The following is a 17,500-nucleotide window of genomic DNA, read 5'->3' as shown; positions in this document are numbered from 1 at the left end:
GCCGAATCATTGTTGACAGTGAGCTTTCCATGTTGTGCTATTGTGTGATAGTTTGTGGGTGTTTGAGGGTGTGTGGGTGTGTGTGTGGTTTATGTGAGTGTTTATGTATAGTGTTTGTGTTTGAAATAACATGATGGTGGAGGAAAGAACATAAATGCATTTGGATGTTGCACCTTATACATTTGCTAATATTCTAATACCACTTCCACCTATTTGATAAATAAACCTGAATTTTCTTCCATTTTTTTCAAAATATTTTATGCAATTTCCCCCTAAAAATCCGAGTTATTTTTCCCTGATTGGGAGTTATCTCATCCTGGCAACACTGAACTTATGATAATTATATTCTCCATCCATTTTCTGTCAAGAAAACATTAACTGCTACATACTTGCACTGGTTTTTCAATTCTGAAATATGTCACATCAAGAAATCACAGATTTCATTTTCTGAAAACATCTGCTCTGCTGAAGGAATCAAACCAGACCCAGCAAAGGTAAGGGCCAACAAGGAAATGCCAATGCCTCAAAACAAAGAACACATGCAGCGATTCCTGGCTATGATGACCTACCTATATGGCCTCCTACCTGCCCAATTTCAGCGACAAGTCACAGCCGTTGAGAGATTTCCTCAAGAAAGACACACCATTCATCATTCATGAGGACCATATCTACTGCTTCGAGGAACAGAAGCCAAGCCTGTCAGCTGAAGCGTGTCTGGCATTCTACAACCCAAAGAAACCTGTCACCCTGGAAGTAGATGCAAGTCAAAAAGGTGTAGGTGCAGCCCTACTCCAAGACAACTGCCCTGTGGCATTTGCTTCCAAGGCACAGGACCACACCGAAAGCAACTACCTTGATTCCTAGATTCCCAGAATGTACAAACCTAGTCATGAAAAAAAAGCAGTCTTATCAAAAAGTCAACACACACACACACACACACACACACACGCTCGCGCGCGCGCGCGCGCGGCTCCTATCAATGGCAGAGGCAAACAAAAAGGGTTACACACAAACACTTGAATGTTGACTCAAGACACCAAGGCATTTGATACTTCAACACAGAGAAATAAATGATAATTGAGATTTAGCACATGGTGTTGCAGAAATTCGCCTGTCGCCGGTATGTCTGTACATGTGGTTGGCAGTGTTGTATACAAAAATAAAATATATAATAAAATGAAAATAAGAAAGCCATAATAATGGCATAAAAATTAGTTTCTTTAACCATTCTTATATATTCCGATGTACCGTACTAATCATTTAAATCATTTAATAATCTCATGTATGGGACCCACTTCCTTTCAATTTTGTTATAGCGCATTTCCATTCTGGACACATACTTTTCAGTGCGGTAGTTGTACTGTACGTCCTTCACGAATACTGATATTTTGGATGTATGACGCATTATTGTGATTGTTTCGTACCTAATATTTTTCTCAGTGAAGAAAATGATTAAGACAACGCAAATAATTCTTACTATCTAAATTTTAGCCTATTTAAACATGCTTTAAAATATTTTTGCTTTTCCAAGATGTCCGGCAATATTGGAAGAAAACAGCACTTTTCTTGCTCACGATTGGCATGCAATATGAAGTCAGTAGATTTGGCAAAGTAAATAAAACTGTTGAACAGAAGTTGCGAGCCTTCTTTCCTTCGGGGAATGTAGCATAAAATAATTCATGGTTGCATGTTTAGAAAATAATCAAATATAAACACAAATACTCCATCGTGTCGAGAGCCAGTTACTGATGCCCAATTTCCGTGCCCCAGAATTATGGATATTTCATTTTCTATTGTGATGGGGTTGATGAATATGCTGCTATGGGATCCCATTTCGGTTTGGGAATAATTCACAACGCTCTACTCTTTATCATCTCAGCTTCAGCCCAGCTGAGATATACAGGTATTTTTATTGTGATGTTGGTCAGGACGATCCTCGATTGGGTCTTCCAGTTTGAGCACAAAATTCTGCTTAGGAGCTGACCACGGGGAAAAAATCCACACGGTTCCTTACAGCGCTTGAGAATTTCTGGTTTGTCGTGTGTGTGTGTGTGTGTGTGTGTGTGTGTGTGTGTGTGTGTGTGTGTGTGTGTGTGTGTGTGTGTGTGTCTATACGTGTGCGTGGGAAAGTGTCTCTGTCTCTCAATATTTGTGTGTGTGTGTGTGTGTGTGTGCGTGTGTGTGTGTGCGTGTGTGTGTGTGTGTGTGTGTGTGTGTGTGTGTGTGTGTGTGTGTGTTCCCTCGGGTTTCAGTTCCCTTTTGACATTGATATGCCTTTCGCCACCGGCTAGGGTGTTTCTTGCCATTGGTTAAATCGCAGTTTTCACCACAAAAGAAACAAAAACAAAAGAAACTAAAACTAACTTCAGTGCTTGTACCTACCCCACCCCAGCTCCCGTCACCCCCACGCCTAAAAGACCACGGTAACTAGTTGATGCTGCCCGCAGTAATTTCCTAAAAGTCTCTGTGGTCTTTGGAACAATATGTACGTTTGAAATCAGTTTCTGTGTTTGAAGGCCTGCGATTCGTCAGGACTTTATTCACGGGGAAGGGGTCTGGGATGGGGGGTGGGGGCGGGTGGCAGTCCGCCGTATGTAAACGAAAGAATGAGCTGACCAATATCAATCCTCCCAGAACGCGGGCCATTTCAAATTTTTATCTAATTGCCTTAGTAATTAACTATCATTATTTTAAAATTGATTTATTCAACTTAATAATAATAATAATAATAATCATCATCATCATCATCATAATAATAATAACAATAACAACAACAACAACAATAATACTAATAATATATTGTACTTATATGGCGCAAACTCCCCATATAATGGGCTCTAAGCGCCTCACATATACTATAGTGTATACCACACACGAACACATGAGGACATAGAAGTAGAAAAAACATCTCTATAAACCAGTACAATACTACAAATTGCAGCCATGAATAATCGCAGGAAAAAGGCACAACACACACACACACACACACACACACACACACACACAGTTTTCTTTATCTTCTCCTTTTTTACTTACTTTACTATTGTAAATAAAACAATTGAAAAATCCTTTTGCGACTGGCCTGCTAAATGCCCCTGGCCTGCGCGTGGATCTTTTCTATCCTGTAATACAGGTCATCAGTAATTCTTTGGTACAGTCCCCTTTATTATAATAAACCATTCGGTTCATAACAACAGGGCTACAAAAGTTGCGTCACTGACAGGATATTGATCCATGACAAAATTGATCCAAACTACATTTCTTTTAATCTTTAATTCTTTAATCCTCTTTTCCAAAATCAATTCATAAATTAAACAACCTCTTACCACCAAGTGTACTCTATCACACTAATATGACAATTTTGTACTGAATTCTGTATTGGTTGGGCAACCAATGAAGCTGATGCAAGAGAAGAGTAACATGATCTTTTTCTGACTTTTTGAAAATGACTGTGGCAGCATTGTTCATGATCACCTGAAGGCGTGATATCAGATCAGAAGGAAAACCAGCGAGTTGTAAATTGTAGTAGTCAATGCGACTGAGAATAAGGGAATAGACAAGCCGAGAGTTTGCTTCAACCAGTCAGATATGGTCGAATGGTATGGATTTTTCTCCGCTGGAAGTTTGTGGTTTTACATAAATCACTGACATGGTCATGCATGGACAGAACTGATTCAAAATATGCACCCAGGTTTCTGACAGAATTTTGAAAAACAAAAACAAAAAAAAACACCATTGCACACAGTCAAGGTGTGGTCCGAAATACGACTAAGCACAGACCTAGAGCCTACAAGTATGGCTTTTGTCTTGACATCATTGAGTCAGCTTGTTAGTCAGCATCCATTCTTTCATCGCAACAATGCACGATTCTATGTTTTTTGCGAACAGGAGCAAAGGAACTTGGGGAAGAAGCTTTTGTGAGTTGTGTATCATCTGCGAACTTGTGAAAATCACATTGATGTTAACTGATGATGTTGGACAGTGGCTGAGTATACAGACTGAATAATATTGAAACAAGTACTGAACCTTGGAGAACACCATATCGAACAGGCAGAGGTCTGGATTCGGAATGAGAACTTGAGATGAACACTCTTCGAGTGCGAATAGAAAGATAAGATTTGAACCAAGAGATGGCTGTGCCAGAAATTCCAAAAGTACGATGAAGACGGTTGAGAAGAATATCGTGAACTATCGTGTCAAAAGATGCCAAGAGATCAAGCAGAGACAGAATTGAGACTGTCTATACAAGGCACTAATGTGTTCGACATGTGTAAAAGGGCTGTTTCAGTACTGTGGTTGTGTTTGTATGCAGATTGGAACACCTCAAGAAGGTCATTGGATGACAAATGACTGAGGAGTAATAATTTTGATAAAAAGAGTATATTTGAAATAGGTTAGTAGTTTTTCAGATTTTCTTTGTCAAGGTACCTCTTAACATGTAAAAATTGCGGGAAATGGTGTGTGTGTGCAGGGGGACGGGGGGAGGGGGAAGACGGGGAGGGAATGCGTATGTTGGGGGAGGTTACCAGGACTGCACTGCCTTAACTATACAACATACACATCATGAAAAATCTACTGCCAGCGTCCGACCAAAGTAAAAATTTCCCTTCTCACTCTTCTCGACTTGTCATCCGCCTTTGACAAGATAGACCATTCAATCATTCTTTCCCGTCTTCATTTTACATTTTACACTGCTCTCAGCTGGTTAGATCAGTCATATCTCACCGAACGATTCCAGTCTGTCATAGTTGATAGTTGTCAGTCTGAACCCGTTAAAATCAAACACGGAGTCCCACAGGGATCTGTTTTAGGCCCTGTGCTCTTCACACTGTACATTACTCCAATCGCTGAAATTATTAACACAATGTCAGTCATCATTATTATGCAGATGACACTGAACTCCACAAAGGGGATACCCCTGAAAATTTGTCCTCGCTCTTGCAAGAAACATCTGACTGTTTCCTGGACATTCAAAACTGGATGACTCTAAATAAATTACAATTGAACGCGTACAAGACCAAATCAATCATCACAGGAACTAAACAAAAATTCTCTTCCATCACAACTGACACAATCAAACTTGGCAGTACATCCATCCCTCTCTCCAGCACAGTCAGGAACCTAGGCGTTGTCCTTGACAACACACTGTTCATGCAAAAAATTATCAGTCAGACCTATCAATCCTGCTATTATCAACTGCGGTGCATCCGTTCCATTCGGAAATATCTGTCCACCGACGCAATAGCTAGACTTGTCGTTGCTCTCATCCTATTTCGCCTTGACAACTGTAACTCTCTGTTGTCTGGTTTGGCAGCTTCATCCATTCAGTCCCTTCAACGCATACAAAACTTTGCTGCCCGACGTGTCCTCAGAAAGAAAAGATCTGAGCGCATCAATCCTCTTTTGCAACATCTCCATTGGCTCCCTGTCTCACACAGAATAAAGTACAAGATCAGCACTCTATGTCATAAATGTATCCACAAACCTGCCCCTTCCTATCTCTGTTGCCGCCTTCACCTCTAAACTCCATCTCGCTCTCTTTGATCGGCTTCGGACCCACTCTGTTTACTCATATCCAGATTCAAAAACTCCACTGTCGGCCGCCGTTCTTTCTCTGTCGATGGACCATGCTTTTGGAATAACTTACTCTTTCGCTTCGTCTGGTCTCCGCACTCAGCTCTTTCAAGTCTTTATGATTAATAGGAATAAGAGTGGTGCATTAATGGTGTGAGTGGGTGCGTGAGTGAATCGAGAATGTTAATTGTGTTTGTTAGATTAATGAAAATTTATTCCTGTGTCCTATTTTGTCAACTGGTTATGATCGTTGTGTGAATGACCGGTGTTATGAGCATTGTGTCTCACACACACACACACACACACACACGCGCGCGCGCGCGCGCGCGCGGAATTCTACTCTTCAAGTTTATCCTCACCTGCAGTGGTCACAGTATTCACAGGGGTCACAGGGGTCACAGGGGTCATAGTGGTCGCAGGGCCAGTATCATCAGAGCACACATTGCATGACTTTTTACATTCTTCCAGCATGTACCCGGGGTTTTTCTCACACTGTTCGTATTCTGCCCAGCTTTGACAGTTTTCGTTGTTATCCACACAAGGTCCTGAAATTCACACACACACACACACACACACACACACACACACACACACACACACACATCACATCACATCACATCACGGCAATCAATACGTACACATGGTATACACACGTCACGGCATTCAACACGTACACATGCAACACACAAATCACATCACAGCATTCAACACGTACAAATGGTACACACACATCACATCACGGCATTCAACACGTACACATGGTACACACACATCACGGCATTCAACACGTACACATGGTACACACACATCACATCACGGCATTCAACACGTACACATGGTACACACACATCACAGAATTCAACACGTACAAATGGTACACACACATCACATCACGGCATTCAACACGCACACATGGTACAAACACATCACAGAATTCAACACGTATGCATGGCACACACACATCACAGAATTCAACACGTACAAATGGTACACACACATCACATCACGGCATTCAACACGCACACATGGTACACACACAACACGGCATTCAACACGTACACATGGTACACACACATCAAGGCATTCAACACGTATACATGGTACACACACATAATGATAATAATAAATAATACTGTACATTTATATAGCGCCCTTTCTCACTAAGAGCTCAGGGCGCTTTTCATGAAAGAAAACATTACAAGTAACATAAAACATTCATGGCCACTCTTTCTCAACAAAACCCTCTGCCCACTCACACTCACCCTTTCCCACTCTACATACATCCAAAGTGAGCTGACATGGGTGTTGGAGAAAAGGAAGCTGAGAATACTTATAGACAGGTTTTAAAAAGATGAGTCTTTAGTGATGAGCGAAAAGCAGAAATAGAATCAGATGCACGGATATGATAAGGAAGGTTGTTCTTGATGTGAGGAGCAGCAAAGAAGAAAGAACCTTCACTATAGGGTCTTGTATTGACGCGAGGAAGTTTCAAAAGGTAACCGTCAGAGGAAGAGTGGAGATTTCTTGTGGGAGTGTAAACACTGATAAGGTCAGAAAGATAAGTATGTCCTGCGGAGTGGAAAGCAGAATAGCAGAGACCCGCAACGTTGTATTCAATTCTCGCTTCAATGGGGAGCCAGTGTGGAGTGCGGAGGTGAGGAGAAATGTGATCAGTACGTGGGACTCAGAGTCAGACGGGCAGCATTGTTTTGAAGTTTTTGAATTCGCTGAAGATTATTACATGGACAGCCTATGAGAAGAGAATTACAGTAGTCAACTCGTGACAGGACAAAAGCAGAAATAAGAGTTTTAGTAGTTTCAGTAGAAAGGTACTGACGGACAGAGTTGATGCGACGAAGTTCACAATCGACTATGCGTATCAGATTTACTACCTGAGCATGCATGCTGAGATCTGAGCCAAGAATGACTCCAAGGTTCCTTACACATCACGGCATTCAACACGTACATATGGTACACACACACATCACATCACGGCATTCAACACGTACACATGATACACACACATCACATCACGGCATTCGACACGTACACATGGTACACACAAAAATCACATCACGGCATTCAACACGTACACATGGTACACACACATCACGGTATTCAACACGTACATATGGTACACACACATCACGGCATTCAACACGTACACATGGTACACACACATCACATCACGGCATTCGACACGCACACATGGTACACACACAAATCACATCACGGCATTCAACACGTACGCATGGTACACACACATCACGGTATTCAACACGCACATATGGTACATACACAAATCACATCACGGCATTCACACCGTACACATGGTACACACACATCACGGCATTCAACACGTACACATGGTACACACACATCACGGAATTCAACACGTACAAATGGTACACACACATCACATAATGGCATTCAACACGCACACATGATACAAACACATCACGGCATTCAACACGCACACATGGTACAAACACATCACGGCATTCAACACGTACACATGGTACACACAATCACATCACGGCATTCAACACGTACACATGGTACACACACATCACATCACGGTATTCAACACGTTCACATGGTACACACACATCACGGCATTCAACACGTACACATGGTACACACACATCACATCACGGCATTCGACACGCACACATGGTACACACACAAATCACATCACGGCATTCAAGACGTACGCATGGTAGACACACATCACGGTATTCAACACGTACACATGGTACACAACACATCACGGCATTCAAAACGTATACATGCTACACACACATCACGGCATTCAACACGCACATATGGTACATACACAAATCACATCTCGGCATTCAACACGTACACATGGTACACACACATCACGGTATTCAACACGTACACATGGTACACACACATCACAGTATTCAACACGTACATAGCTGTACATGTACGTTGTGGTGTGGTGTCCCTACCTTTAGTGGTGGTGTGATGTCTCTACCTTCAGTGGTGGTGTCTCTACCTTCAGTGTTGGTGAGGTGTTCCTACCTTCAGTGTTGGTGTCCCTACCTTCAGTGTTGGTGTGGTGTCTCTACCTTCAGTGTTGGTGTGGTGTCCCTACCTTCAGTGTTGGTGTCCCTACCTTCAGTGGTGGTGTGGTGTCCCTACCTTCAGTGTTGGTGTGGTGTCCCTACCTTCAGTGGTGGTGTGGTGTCCCTACCTTCAGTGGTGGTGTCTCTACCTTCAGTGTTGGTGTCTCTACCTTCAGTGGTGGTGTGGTGTCTCTACCTTCAGTGGTGGTGTGGTGTCCCTACCTTCAGTGTTGGTGTCTCTACCTTCATTGTTGGTGTGGTGTCTCTACCTTCAGTGGTGGTGAGGTGTCCCTACCTTCAGTGGTGGTGTGGTGTCTCTACCTTCAGTGTTAGTGTTGTGTCTCTACCTTCAGTGTTGGTGTCTCTACCTTCAGTGGTGGTGAGGTGTCCCTACCTTCAGTGGTGGTGTGGTGTCTCTACCTTCAGTGGTGGTGTCGCTACCTTCAGTGGTGGTGTCCCTACCTTCAGTGGTGGTGTCTCTACCTTCAGTGGTGGTGTGGTGTCCCTACCTTCAGTGGTGGTGTGGTGTCTCTACCTTCAGTGGTGGTGTCTCTACCTTCAGTGGTGATACCCTACCTTCAGTGGTGGTGTGATGTCCCTACCTTCAGTGGTGGTGTGATGTCCCTACCTTCAGTGGTGGTGTGGTGTCTCTACCTTCAGTGGCGGTGTCTCTACTTTCAGTGGTGGGTGGTGTCCCTACCTTCAGTGTTGGTGTCTCTACCTTCAGTGTTGGTGTGGTGTCTCTACCTTCAGTGTTGGTGTGGTGTCCCTACCTTCAGTGTTGGTGTCCCTACCTTCAGTGGTGGTGTCCCTACCTTCAGTGGTGGTGTGGTGTCTCTACCTTCAGTGTTGGTGTCCCTACCTTCAGTGTTGGTGTGGTGTCTCTACCTTCAGTGTTGGTGTCTCTACCTTCAGTGGTGGTGTGGTGTCCCTACTTTCAGTGGTGATGTGGTGTCCCTACCTTCAGTGTTGGTGTCCCTACCTTCAGTGTTGGTGTGGTGTCCCTACCTTAAGTGTTGGTGTCCCTACCTTCAGTGGTGGTGTCCCTACCTTAAGTGTTGGTGTCCCTACCTTCAGTGTTGGTGTCTCTACCTTCAGTGTTGGTGTGATGTCCCTTCCTTCAGTGGTGGTGTGGTGTCTCTACCTTCAGTGTTGGTGTGGTGTCCCTACCTTCAGTGTTGGTGTCCCTACCTTCAGTGGTGGTGTGGTGTCTCTACCTTTCAGTGGTGGTGTCTCTACCTTCAGTGGTGGTGTCTCTACCTTCAGTGTTGGTGTGGTGTCTCTACCTTCAGTGGTGGTGTGGTATCTCTACCTTTCAGTGGTGGTGTCCCTACTTTCAGTGGTGGTGTCTCTACCTTCAGTGGTGGTGTCTCTACCTTCAGTGTTGGTGTCTCTACCTTCAGTGGTGGTGTGGTGTCTCTACCTTCAGTGGTGGTGTGGTGTCTCTACCTTCAGCGGTGGTGTGGTGTCTCTACCTTCAGTGTTGGTGTGGTGTCTCTACCTTCAGTGGTGGTGTGGTGTCCCTACCTTCAGTGTTGGTGTGGTGTCTCTACCTTCAGTGTTGGTGTGGTGTCCCTACCTTCAGTGGTGGTGTCCCTACCTTCAGTGGTGGTGTGGTGTCTCTACCTTCAGTGGTGGTGTGGTGTCTCTACCTTCAGTGTTGGTGTCCATACCTTCAGTGGTGGTGTGGTGTCCCTACCTTCAGTGGTGGTGTGGTGTCTCTACCTTCAGTGTTGGTGTGGTGACCCTACCTTCAGTGTTGGTGTCCATACCTTCAGTGGTGGTGTGGTGTCCCTACCTTCAGTGGTGGTGTGGTGTCCCTACCTTCAGTGTTGGTGTCTCTATCTTCAGTGTTGGTGTCTCTACCTTCAGTGTTGGTGTGTCTCTATCTTCAGTGTTGGTGTCTCTACCTTCAGTGTTGGTGTGGTGTCCCTACCTTCAGTGGTGGTGTGGTGTCCCTACCTTCAGTGGTGGTGTCTCTACCTTCAGTGGTGGTGTGGTGTCTCTACCTTCAGTGGTGGTGTCCCTACCTTCAGTGGTGGTGTGGTGTCCCTACCTTCAGTGGTGGTGTGGTGTCCCTACCTTCAGTGGTGGTGTCCCTACCTTCAGTGTTGGTGTCCCTACCTTCAGTGGTGGTGTCCCTACCTTCAGTGTTGGTGTCCCTACCTTCAGTGGTGGTGTGGTGGTCCTACCTTCAGTGTCGGTGTCCCTACCTTCAGTGGTGGTGTGATGTCCCTACCTTCAGTGGTGGTGTGGTGTCTCTACCTTCAGTGTTGGTGTGGTGTCCCTACCTTCAGTGTTGGTGTCCCTACCTTCAGTGGTGGTGTGGTGTCCCTACCTTCAGTGGTGGTGTGGTGTCCCTACCTTCAGTGGTGGTGTGGTGTCCCTACCTTCAGTGGTGGTGTGGTGTCCCTACCTTCAGTGGTGGTGTGGTGTCGTCCCTACCTTCAGTGGTGGTTGGTCGTCCCGCTGTGGAGCCGCCCACCTCACACGAACCGCATGAATGTTTGCAGGTCTTCAGCATGTAGTTGGGATTGGCCTCACACTCCCCCCGCTCCGCCCACCAGGCACAGTTCACATTGAAATCGTCACAGGGCCCTGAAATGCACACACACACACACACACACACACACACACACACACACACACACACACACACACACACACACACACACACACACACACATGAAGAGAGGCAGACAGACTAAGAATGTCTCCTAACTTTCTGAATAGGCGTATTTACACACTGAGGCTCGTCATTTCTTTTACATGTGATTTCAATGTGAGGGAAAGTTATCAGGTCAGGTAAATCATTGTCTGTGAGACGTGAAACCAGTGTCTATAATGGGTCATCTATTCTTCCACTGCACTCCAACAATAATTATGATCTGAGACCAAGTTATTGGATCAGACACCATGTCATGGGATCAGAGACCACGTCATGGGATCAGAGAACAAGGCATGGGATCAGAGACCACGTCATGGGATCAGAGAACAAGGCATGGGATCAGAGAACACGTCATAGGATCAGAGACCACGTCATGGGATCAGAGACCACGTCATGGGATCAGAGAACAAGGCATGGGATCAGAGACCACGTCATGGGATCAGAGAACAAGGCATGGGATCAGAGACCACGTCATGGGATCAGAGAACAAGGCATGGGATCAGAGACCACTTCATAGGATCAGAGACCACGTCATGGGATTAGAGACCACGTCATGGGATCAGAGACCACGTCATGGGATCAGAGACCACGTTAGGGATCAGAGAACAAGGCATGGGATCAGAGACCACGTCATGGGATCAGAGACCACGTCATGGGATCAGAGACCACGTCATGGGATCAGAGAACAAGGCAAGGGATCAGAGACCACATCATGGGATCAGAGAACACGTTAGGGATCAGAGAACAAGGCCTGGGATCAGGGACCACGTCATGGGATCAGAGTCCACGACCACGTCATGGGATCAGAGACCACGTCATGGGATCAGAGACCACGTTAGGGATCAGAGAACAAGGCGTGGGATCAGAGACCACGTCATAGGGTCAGAGACCAAGACATGCAAGTTCTCTCCCAGTCCGCACCTTCATGCTGTTCGGGTACATCAGGGAGGAAGGGAGGTCAGGGAGATATGAAAGGAGGTCAGGGAGATAGGAATGGAGGTCAGGGAGGTCAAGATGACTGTAAGGGAGGTCAGAGAAGATAAGGAGATCAGGGAGGTCAGGGAGATAGGAAGGGAGGTCAGGGAGATCAGGAAGATAGGAAGGGAGGTCAGGGAGATCAGGAAGATAGGAAGGGAGGTCAGGGAGATAGGAAGGGAGGTCAGGGAGATCAAGGAGATAGAAGGGAGGTCAGGGAGATCAGGAAGATAGGAAGGGAGGTCAGAGAAGATAAGGAGATCAGGAAGGTCAGGGAGATAGGAAGGGAGGTCAGGGAGATAGGAAGGTAGGTCACGGAGATCAGGAAGATATGAAGGGAGGTCAGGGAGATAGGAAAGGAGGTCAGGGAGATCAAGGAGATAGGAAGGGAGGTCAGGGAGATAGGAAAGGAGGTCAGGGAGATCAAGGAGATAGGAAGGGAGGTCAGGGAGATAGGAAGGGAGGTCAGGGAGATCAGGAAGATAGGAAGGGAGGTCAGGGAGATAGGAAAGGAGGTCAGGGAGATCAAGGAGATAGGAAAGGAGGTCAGGGAGATAGGAAAGGAGGTCAGGGAGATCAAGGAGATAGGAAAGGAGGTCAGGGAGATAGGAAAGGAGGTCAGGGAGATAGGAAAGGAGGTCAGGGAGATCAAGGAGATAGGAAGGGAGGTCAGGGAGATAGGAAAGGAGGTCAGGGAGATAGGAAGGGAGGTCAGGGAGATAGGAAAGGAGGTCAGGGAGATAGGAAGGGACGTTAGGAAGATAGGAAGGGAGGTCAGGGAGATAGGAAAGGAGGTCAGGGAGATAGGAAGGGACGCTAGGAAGATAGGAAGGGAGGTCAAGTGAGTTGACTGCATTTCTCTGTCTTCTTCTTCTGGCTTTTTGTGGGTTTTTGTTTTTTTTAAATGAGACAGAGAGGATGACAGTCAGAAAAAGACAGGACCCAGCACAAGTGGGATGGAGACAGAGGAACATAGAGGAACACAAAGGACATAGCACATGTGGGATGGAGACATAGCACATGTGGGATGGAGACAGAGGAACAGAGGAACACAAAGGACATAGCACATGTGGGATGGAGACATAGCACATGTGGGATGGAGACAGAGGAACATAGAGGAACACAAAGGACATAGCACATGTGGGATGGAGACATAGCACATGTGGGATGGAGACAGAGGAACAGAGGAACACAAAGGACATAGCACATGTGGGATGGAGACATAGCACATGTGGGATGGAGACAAAGGAACAGAGGAACACAGAGGACATAGCACATGTGGGATGGAGACAGAGGAACATAGAGGAACATAGAGGACATGACACATGTGGGATGGAGACAGAGGAACATAGAGGACATAGCACATGTGGAATGGACACAAAGACAGCACAGAGAAACACAGAGGGCATGGCAGGACTCACCAGGTGTGTTGACAGTGAAGCACTTGTCGCAAGTCTTGGTACAGTGCTGAACCATGAAGCTGAAGTTGGTAGAGCAGCCATTGTTCTGTGCCAACGCCTCACAGTCATCTCTCTTGTCCTCGCACGGCACTGAAACAACACACACACACACACACACACACACACACACACACACACACACACACACACACACACACACACACGCATACATACGTATGTAAGCACGAACACACAGACACATACACAAACACACGCACACACACAGACATATAACCAGATAAAGATACACACTTAACAGTCAATGACACACAGAACGTTACCACACAGAGAATGTCAATGACAGGACATGGAAGTGTTGGTGCTGGGACGGGGGTGGGGAGTGTAGGGATGGGGTGGGGAGTGTAGGGATGGGGTGGGGTGGGGAGTGTAGGGATGGGGTGGGGAGTGTAGGGATGGGGTGGGGTGGGGAGTGTAGGGATGGGGTTGGGAGTGTAGGGATGGGGTGGGGAGTGTAGGGACGGGGAGGGGTGGGGAGTGTAGGGATGGGGTGGGGAGTGTAGGGATGGGATGGGGTGGGGAGTGTAGGGATGGGGTGGGGAGTGTAGGGATGGGATGGGGTGGGGAGTGTAGGGACGGGGAGGGGTGGGGAGTGTAGGGACGGGGAGGGGTGGGGAGTGTAGGGATGGGGTGGGGAGTGTAGGGACGGGGTGGGGAGTGTAGGGACGGGGAGGGGTGGGGAGTGTAGGGATGGGGTGGGGTGGGGAATGTAGGGATCGGGAGGGGTGGGGAGTGTACGGATGGGGTGGGGTGGGGAGTGTAGGGACGGGGAGGGGTGGGGAGTGTAGGGATGGGGTGGAATGGGGAGTGTAGGGATGGGGTGGGGAGTGTAGGGACGGGGTGGGGTGGGGAGTGTAGGGATGGGGTGGGGTGGGGAGTGTAGGGATCGGGAGGGGTGGGGAGTGTACGGATGGGGTGGGGTGGGGAGTGTAGGGACGGGGAGGGGTGGGGAGTGTAGGGATGGGGTGGGGTGGGGAGTGTTGGGATGGGGTGGGGAGTGTAGGGATGGGGTGGGGAATGTAGGAATGGGGTGGGGAGTGTAGGGACGGGGAGGGGTGGGGAGTGTAGGGATGGGGAGTGTAGGGACGGGGAGGGGTGGGGAGTGTAGGGATGGGGAGGGGTGGGGAGTGTAGGGATGGGATGGGGTGGGGAGTGTAGGGATGGGGAGGGGTGGGGAGTGTAGGGATGGGATGGGGTGGAGAGTGTAGGGATGGGGAGGGGTGGGGAGTGTAGGGATGGGATGGGATGGGGAGTGTAGGGATGGGGTGGAATGGGGAGTGTAGGGATGGGGTGGGGAGTGTAGGGATGGGGAGGGGTGGGGAGTGTTGGGACGGGGGTGGGGAGTGTAGGGATGGGGTGGGGTGGGGAGTGTTGGGACGGGGGTGGGGAGTATAGAGATGGGGTGGGGAGTGTTGGTACGGGGGTGGGGAGTATAGAGATGGGGTGGGGAGTGTTGGGACGGGGGTGGGGAGTATAGAGATGGGGTGGGGAGTGTTAGGACGGGGGTGGGGAGTATAGAGATGGGGTGGGGAGTGTTGGGACGGGGGTGGGGAGTATAGAGATGGGGTGGGGAGTGTTGGGACGGGGGTGGGGAGTATAGAGATGGGGTGGGGAGTGTTAGGACGGGGGTGGGGAGTATAGAGATGGGGTGGCGTGGGGAGTGTTGGAGTGGGATGGGGGGTGTTGGGATGAGGGTGGGGAGTGTTGGGAAGGGGTGGAATGTGTTGCGATGTGGTGGGGTGGGAAAGGGAGTGTTGGGATGGGGGTGCGGAGTGTTCGGGTGGGGAGGGAAGTGTTGGGATGGGGGTGGGGTGGGGTGGAGTGTAGAGATGGGATGGGGTGGGGTGGGAGTGTTGGGATGGGGGTGGGGGTGTGTTGGGATGGGGGTGGGGTGTGTTGGGATGGGGGTGGGGTGTGTTGGGATGGGGGTGGGGGGGGGTGTTGGGATGGGGGTGGGGTGCTGAGTGTAGAGAAGGGGTGGGGAGGGAGTGTTGGTATCGGGGTGGGGGAGTGTTGGGATGGGGTGGGGTGTGTTGGGATGGGGATAGGGTGGGCAGTGTAGAGATGGGGTGGGGAGGGAGTGTTGGGATGGGGTGGGGAGGGAGTGTTGAGATGGGGGTGGGGTGTGTTGGGATGGGGGGGGGAGTGTAGAAATGGGGTGGGATGGGAGTGTGAGTGTAACACGTATCGGTGATTGAAGACATTTTGTTAAGAGTATTAATGTATACACTGGAGTATTGTCGTTCAGAAGAGGAGGGGAATGTGAATGAATGGCGAGTTATGGAAAACCTGGCATGAGGGAGAGGGGTGGGGGATTTTTTTTTTTTTTAATCTAATTGCAATCACAGAAAATTACTTAAGGGACTTCGTAAAAGAGAAGTCGTTAATCTAACAAGCGAAACAACTGATAATGAATGAACATTTTTCAAAAACGTCAACGTTCTCAGTCGCTTGTGGAGACACACTTTCATGCAGATACGTCTACATCAAAGCACAGTCAATATGCTTAATTGTCAGGTCACTAAAAGATATGCACTTGACATCAGAAAAAATATTTAGTCCGTGAGGAGTGTTGGGATGGGGATGCTGATGGGACCATCACCTGTGCACACGCCACACGATTTACGGCAGTGCTGGCTCATCCAAAACGGGTTAATCTGGCACTCCCCAGTTGATGCCCAATAGGAACAGTCCGGGCTAAAATCTTCACAACCCTCTGAAATAACACACACACACACACACACACACACGATGTAGTCTGTGATTATATGATTACACACACGCTAGTGAAAGCGTGCGATCACACACACACACACACACACACACACACACACACACACACACACACACACAAGATTGATCATAATACTAAGATTAACCAACTCTCCCATACTTGTGTGTGTCTGGCACGGCTCTCTCTTGGCTCAGCTCTTACCTCTCCGGCCGGAACCTCGCTGTTACAGTGAACCGTCGGCACCCTCAACCTTAGACTTCCGTGTTCCCCAAGGATCTGTCCTTGGGCCACTTCTTTTTCTGCCTGTTTCACAAATCATGTCCCATGAATCTCTTTCACATCACAGTTTTTTCGGAACTTATGACCACTCCGCTTTCTAAACTTGTAAGTCTGGTTCAGCTTTCTGAGTTCATCGCCTCAACGATGTATAGCCGACATGAATCAGAAGGAACCAGACCGAACGGAAAACGCACTTTCTCTTTCCAGGCTTCTTCCTCACGGAACGCACTCCCGTTTCCTGTCCGCCATGCTGTTTCTTGTCCTTTGAAAACCTCTTTGAAAACATTTATTTCCAGCCATTCAAATCAGTAACTGATTTCTTGTATTCACTCGTATGTTTTTGATTCACTTATATTTTCTTTCTTAGTGTTACTATTTCTAAACGTGCACACGTTTATATACTTTGAGTGGCCAAAATGTGATTGTGCGCGCGCGTGTATATGTGTATGTGTGCGTGTCTTCATCTTGCAAGACAAGACAGACAAGAATACTGTCAATAGTGAAGAGACAGAGACCTCTCTCCCCCACCTCCTCACAGGGCCTGACTCCATCCTTAACCACGCTGACAGTGTTAACAGTGTATGACTCCATCCTTGATCACGTTGGCAGTGTTAACAGTGCATGACTCCATTCTTGATCACGTTGACAGTGTTAACAGTGTATGACTCCATCCTTAACCACGTTGACAGTGTTAACAGTG

The 17,500-nt window shown here is 47.6% G+C and overlaps 1 protein-coding gene across 1 annotated transcript in view; it reads right to left on the bottom strand.

Moving 5' to 3' along the window:
* LOC143288737 (uncharacterized) overlaps positions 1 to 17,500 on the bottom strand; it is a 73,265-nt gene that overhangs the window by 15,945 nt on the left and 39,820 nt on the right. Inside the window, exons 17-20 of the mRNA XM_076597362.1 lie at positions 16,390 to 16,503; positions 13,731 to 13,859; positions 11,112 to 11,264; positions 5,934 to 6,119 (exon numbers count right to left, since the gene is read on the bottom strand). Of these exons, the coding sequence (XP_076453477.1) occupies positions 5,934 to 6,119; positions 11,112 to 11,264; positions 13,731 to 13,859; positions 16,390 to 16,503 (582 nt within the window). The remainder of the gene's footprint in view (positions 1 to 5,933; positions 6,120 to 11,111; positions 11,265 to 13,730; positions 13,860 to 16,389; positions 16,504 to 17,500) is intronic.

This window comes from Babylonia areolata, chromosome 13 (assembly GCF_041734735.1).
Source record: "Babylonia areolata isolate BAREFJ2019XMU chromosome 13, ASM4173473v1, whole genome shotgun sequence".
NCBI lineage: Eukaryota > Metazoa > Mollusca > Gastropoda > Neogastropoda > Buccinidae > Babylonia > Babylonia areolata.
The sequence above is the reverse complement of the archived record's forward strand: the minus strand, read 5'-3'. Positions and strand labels throughout refer to the sequence as shown.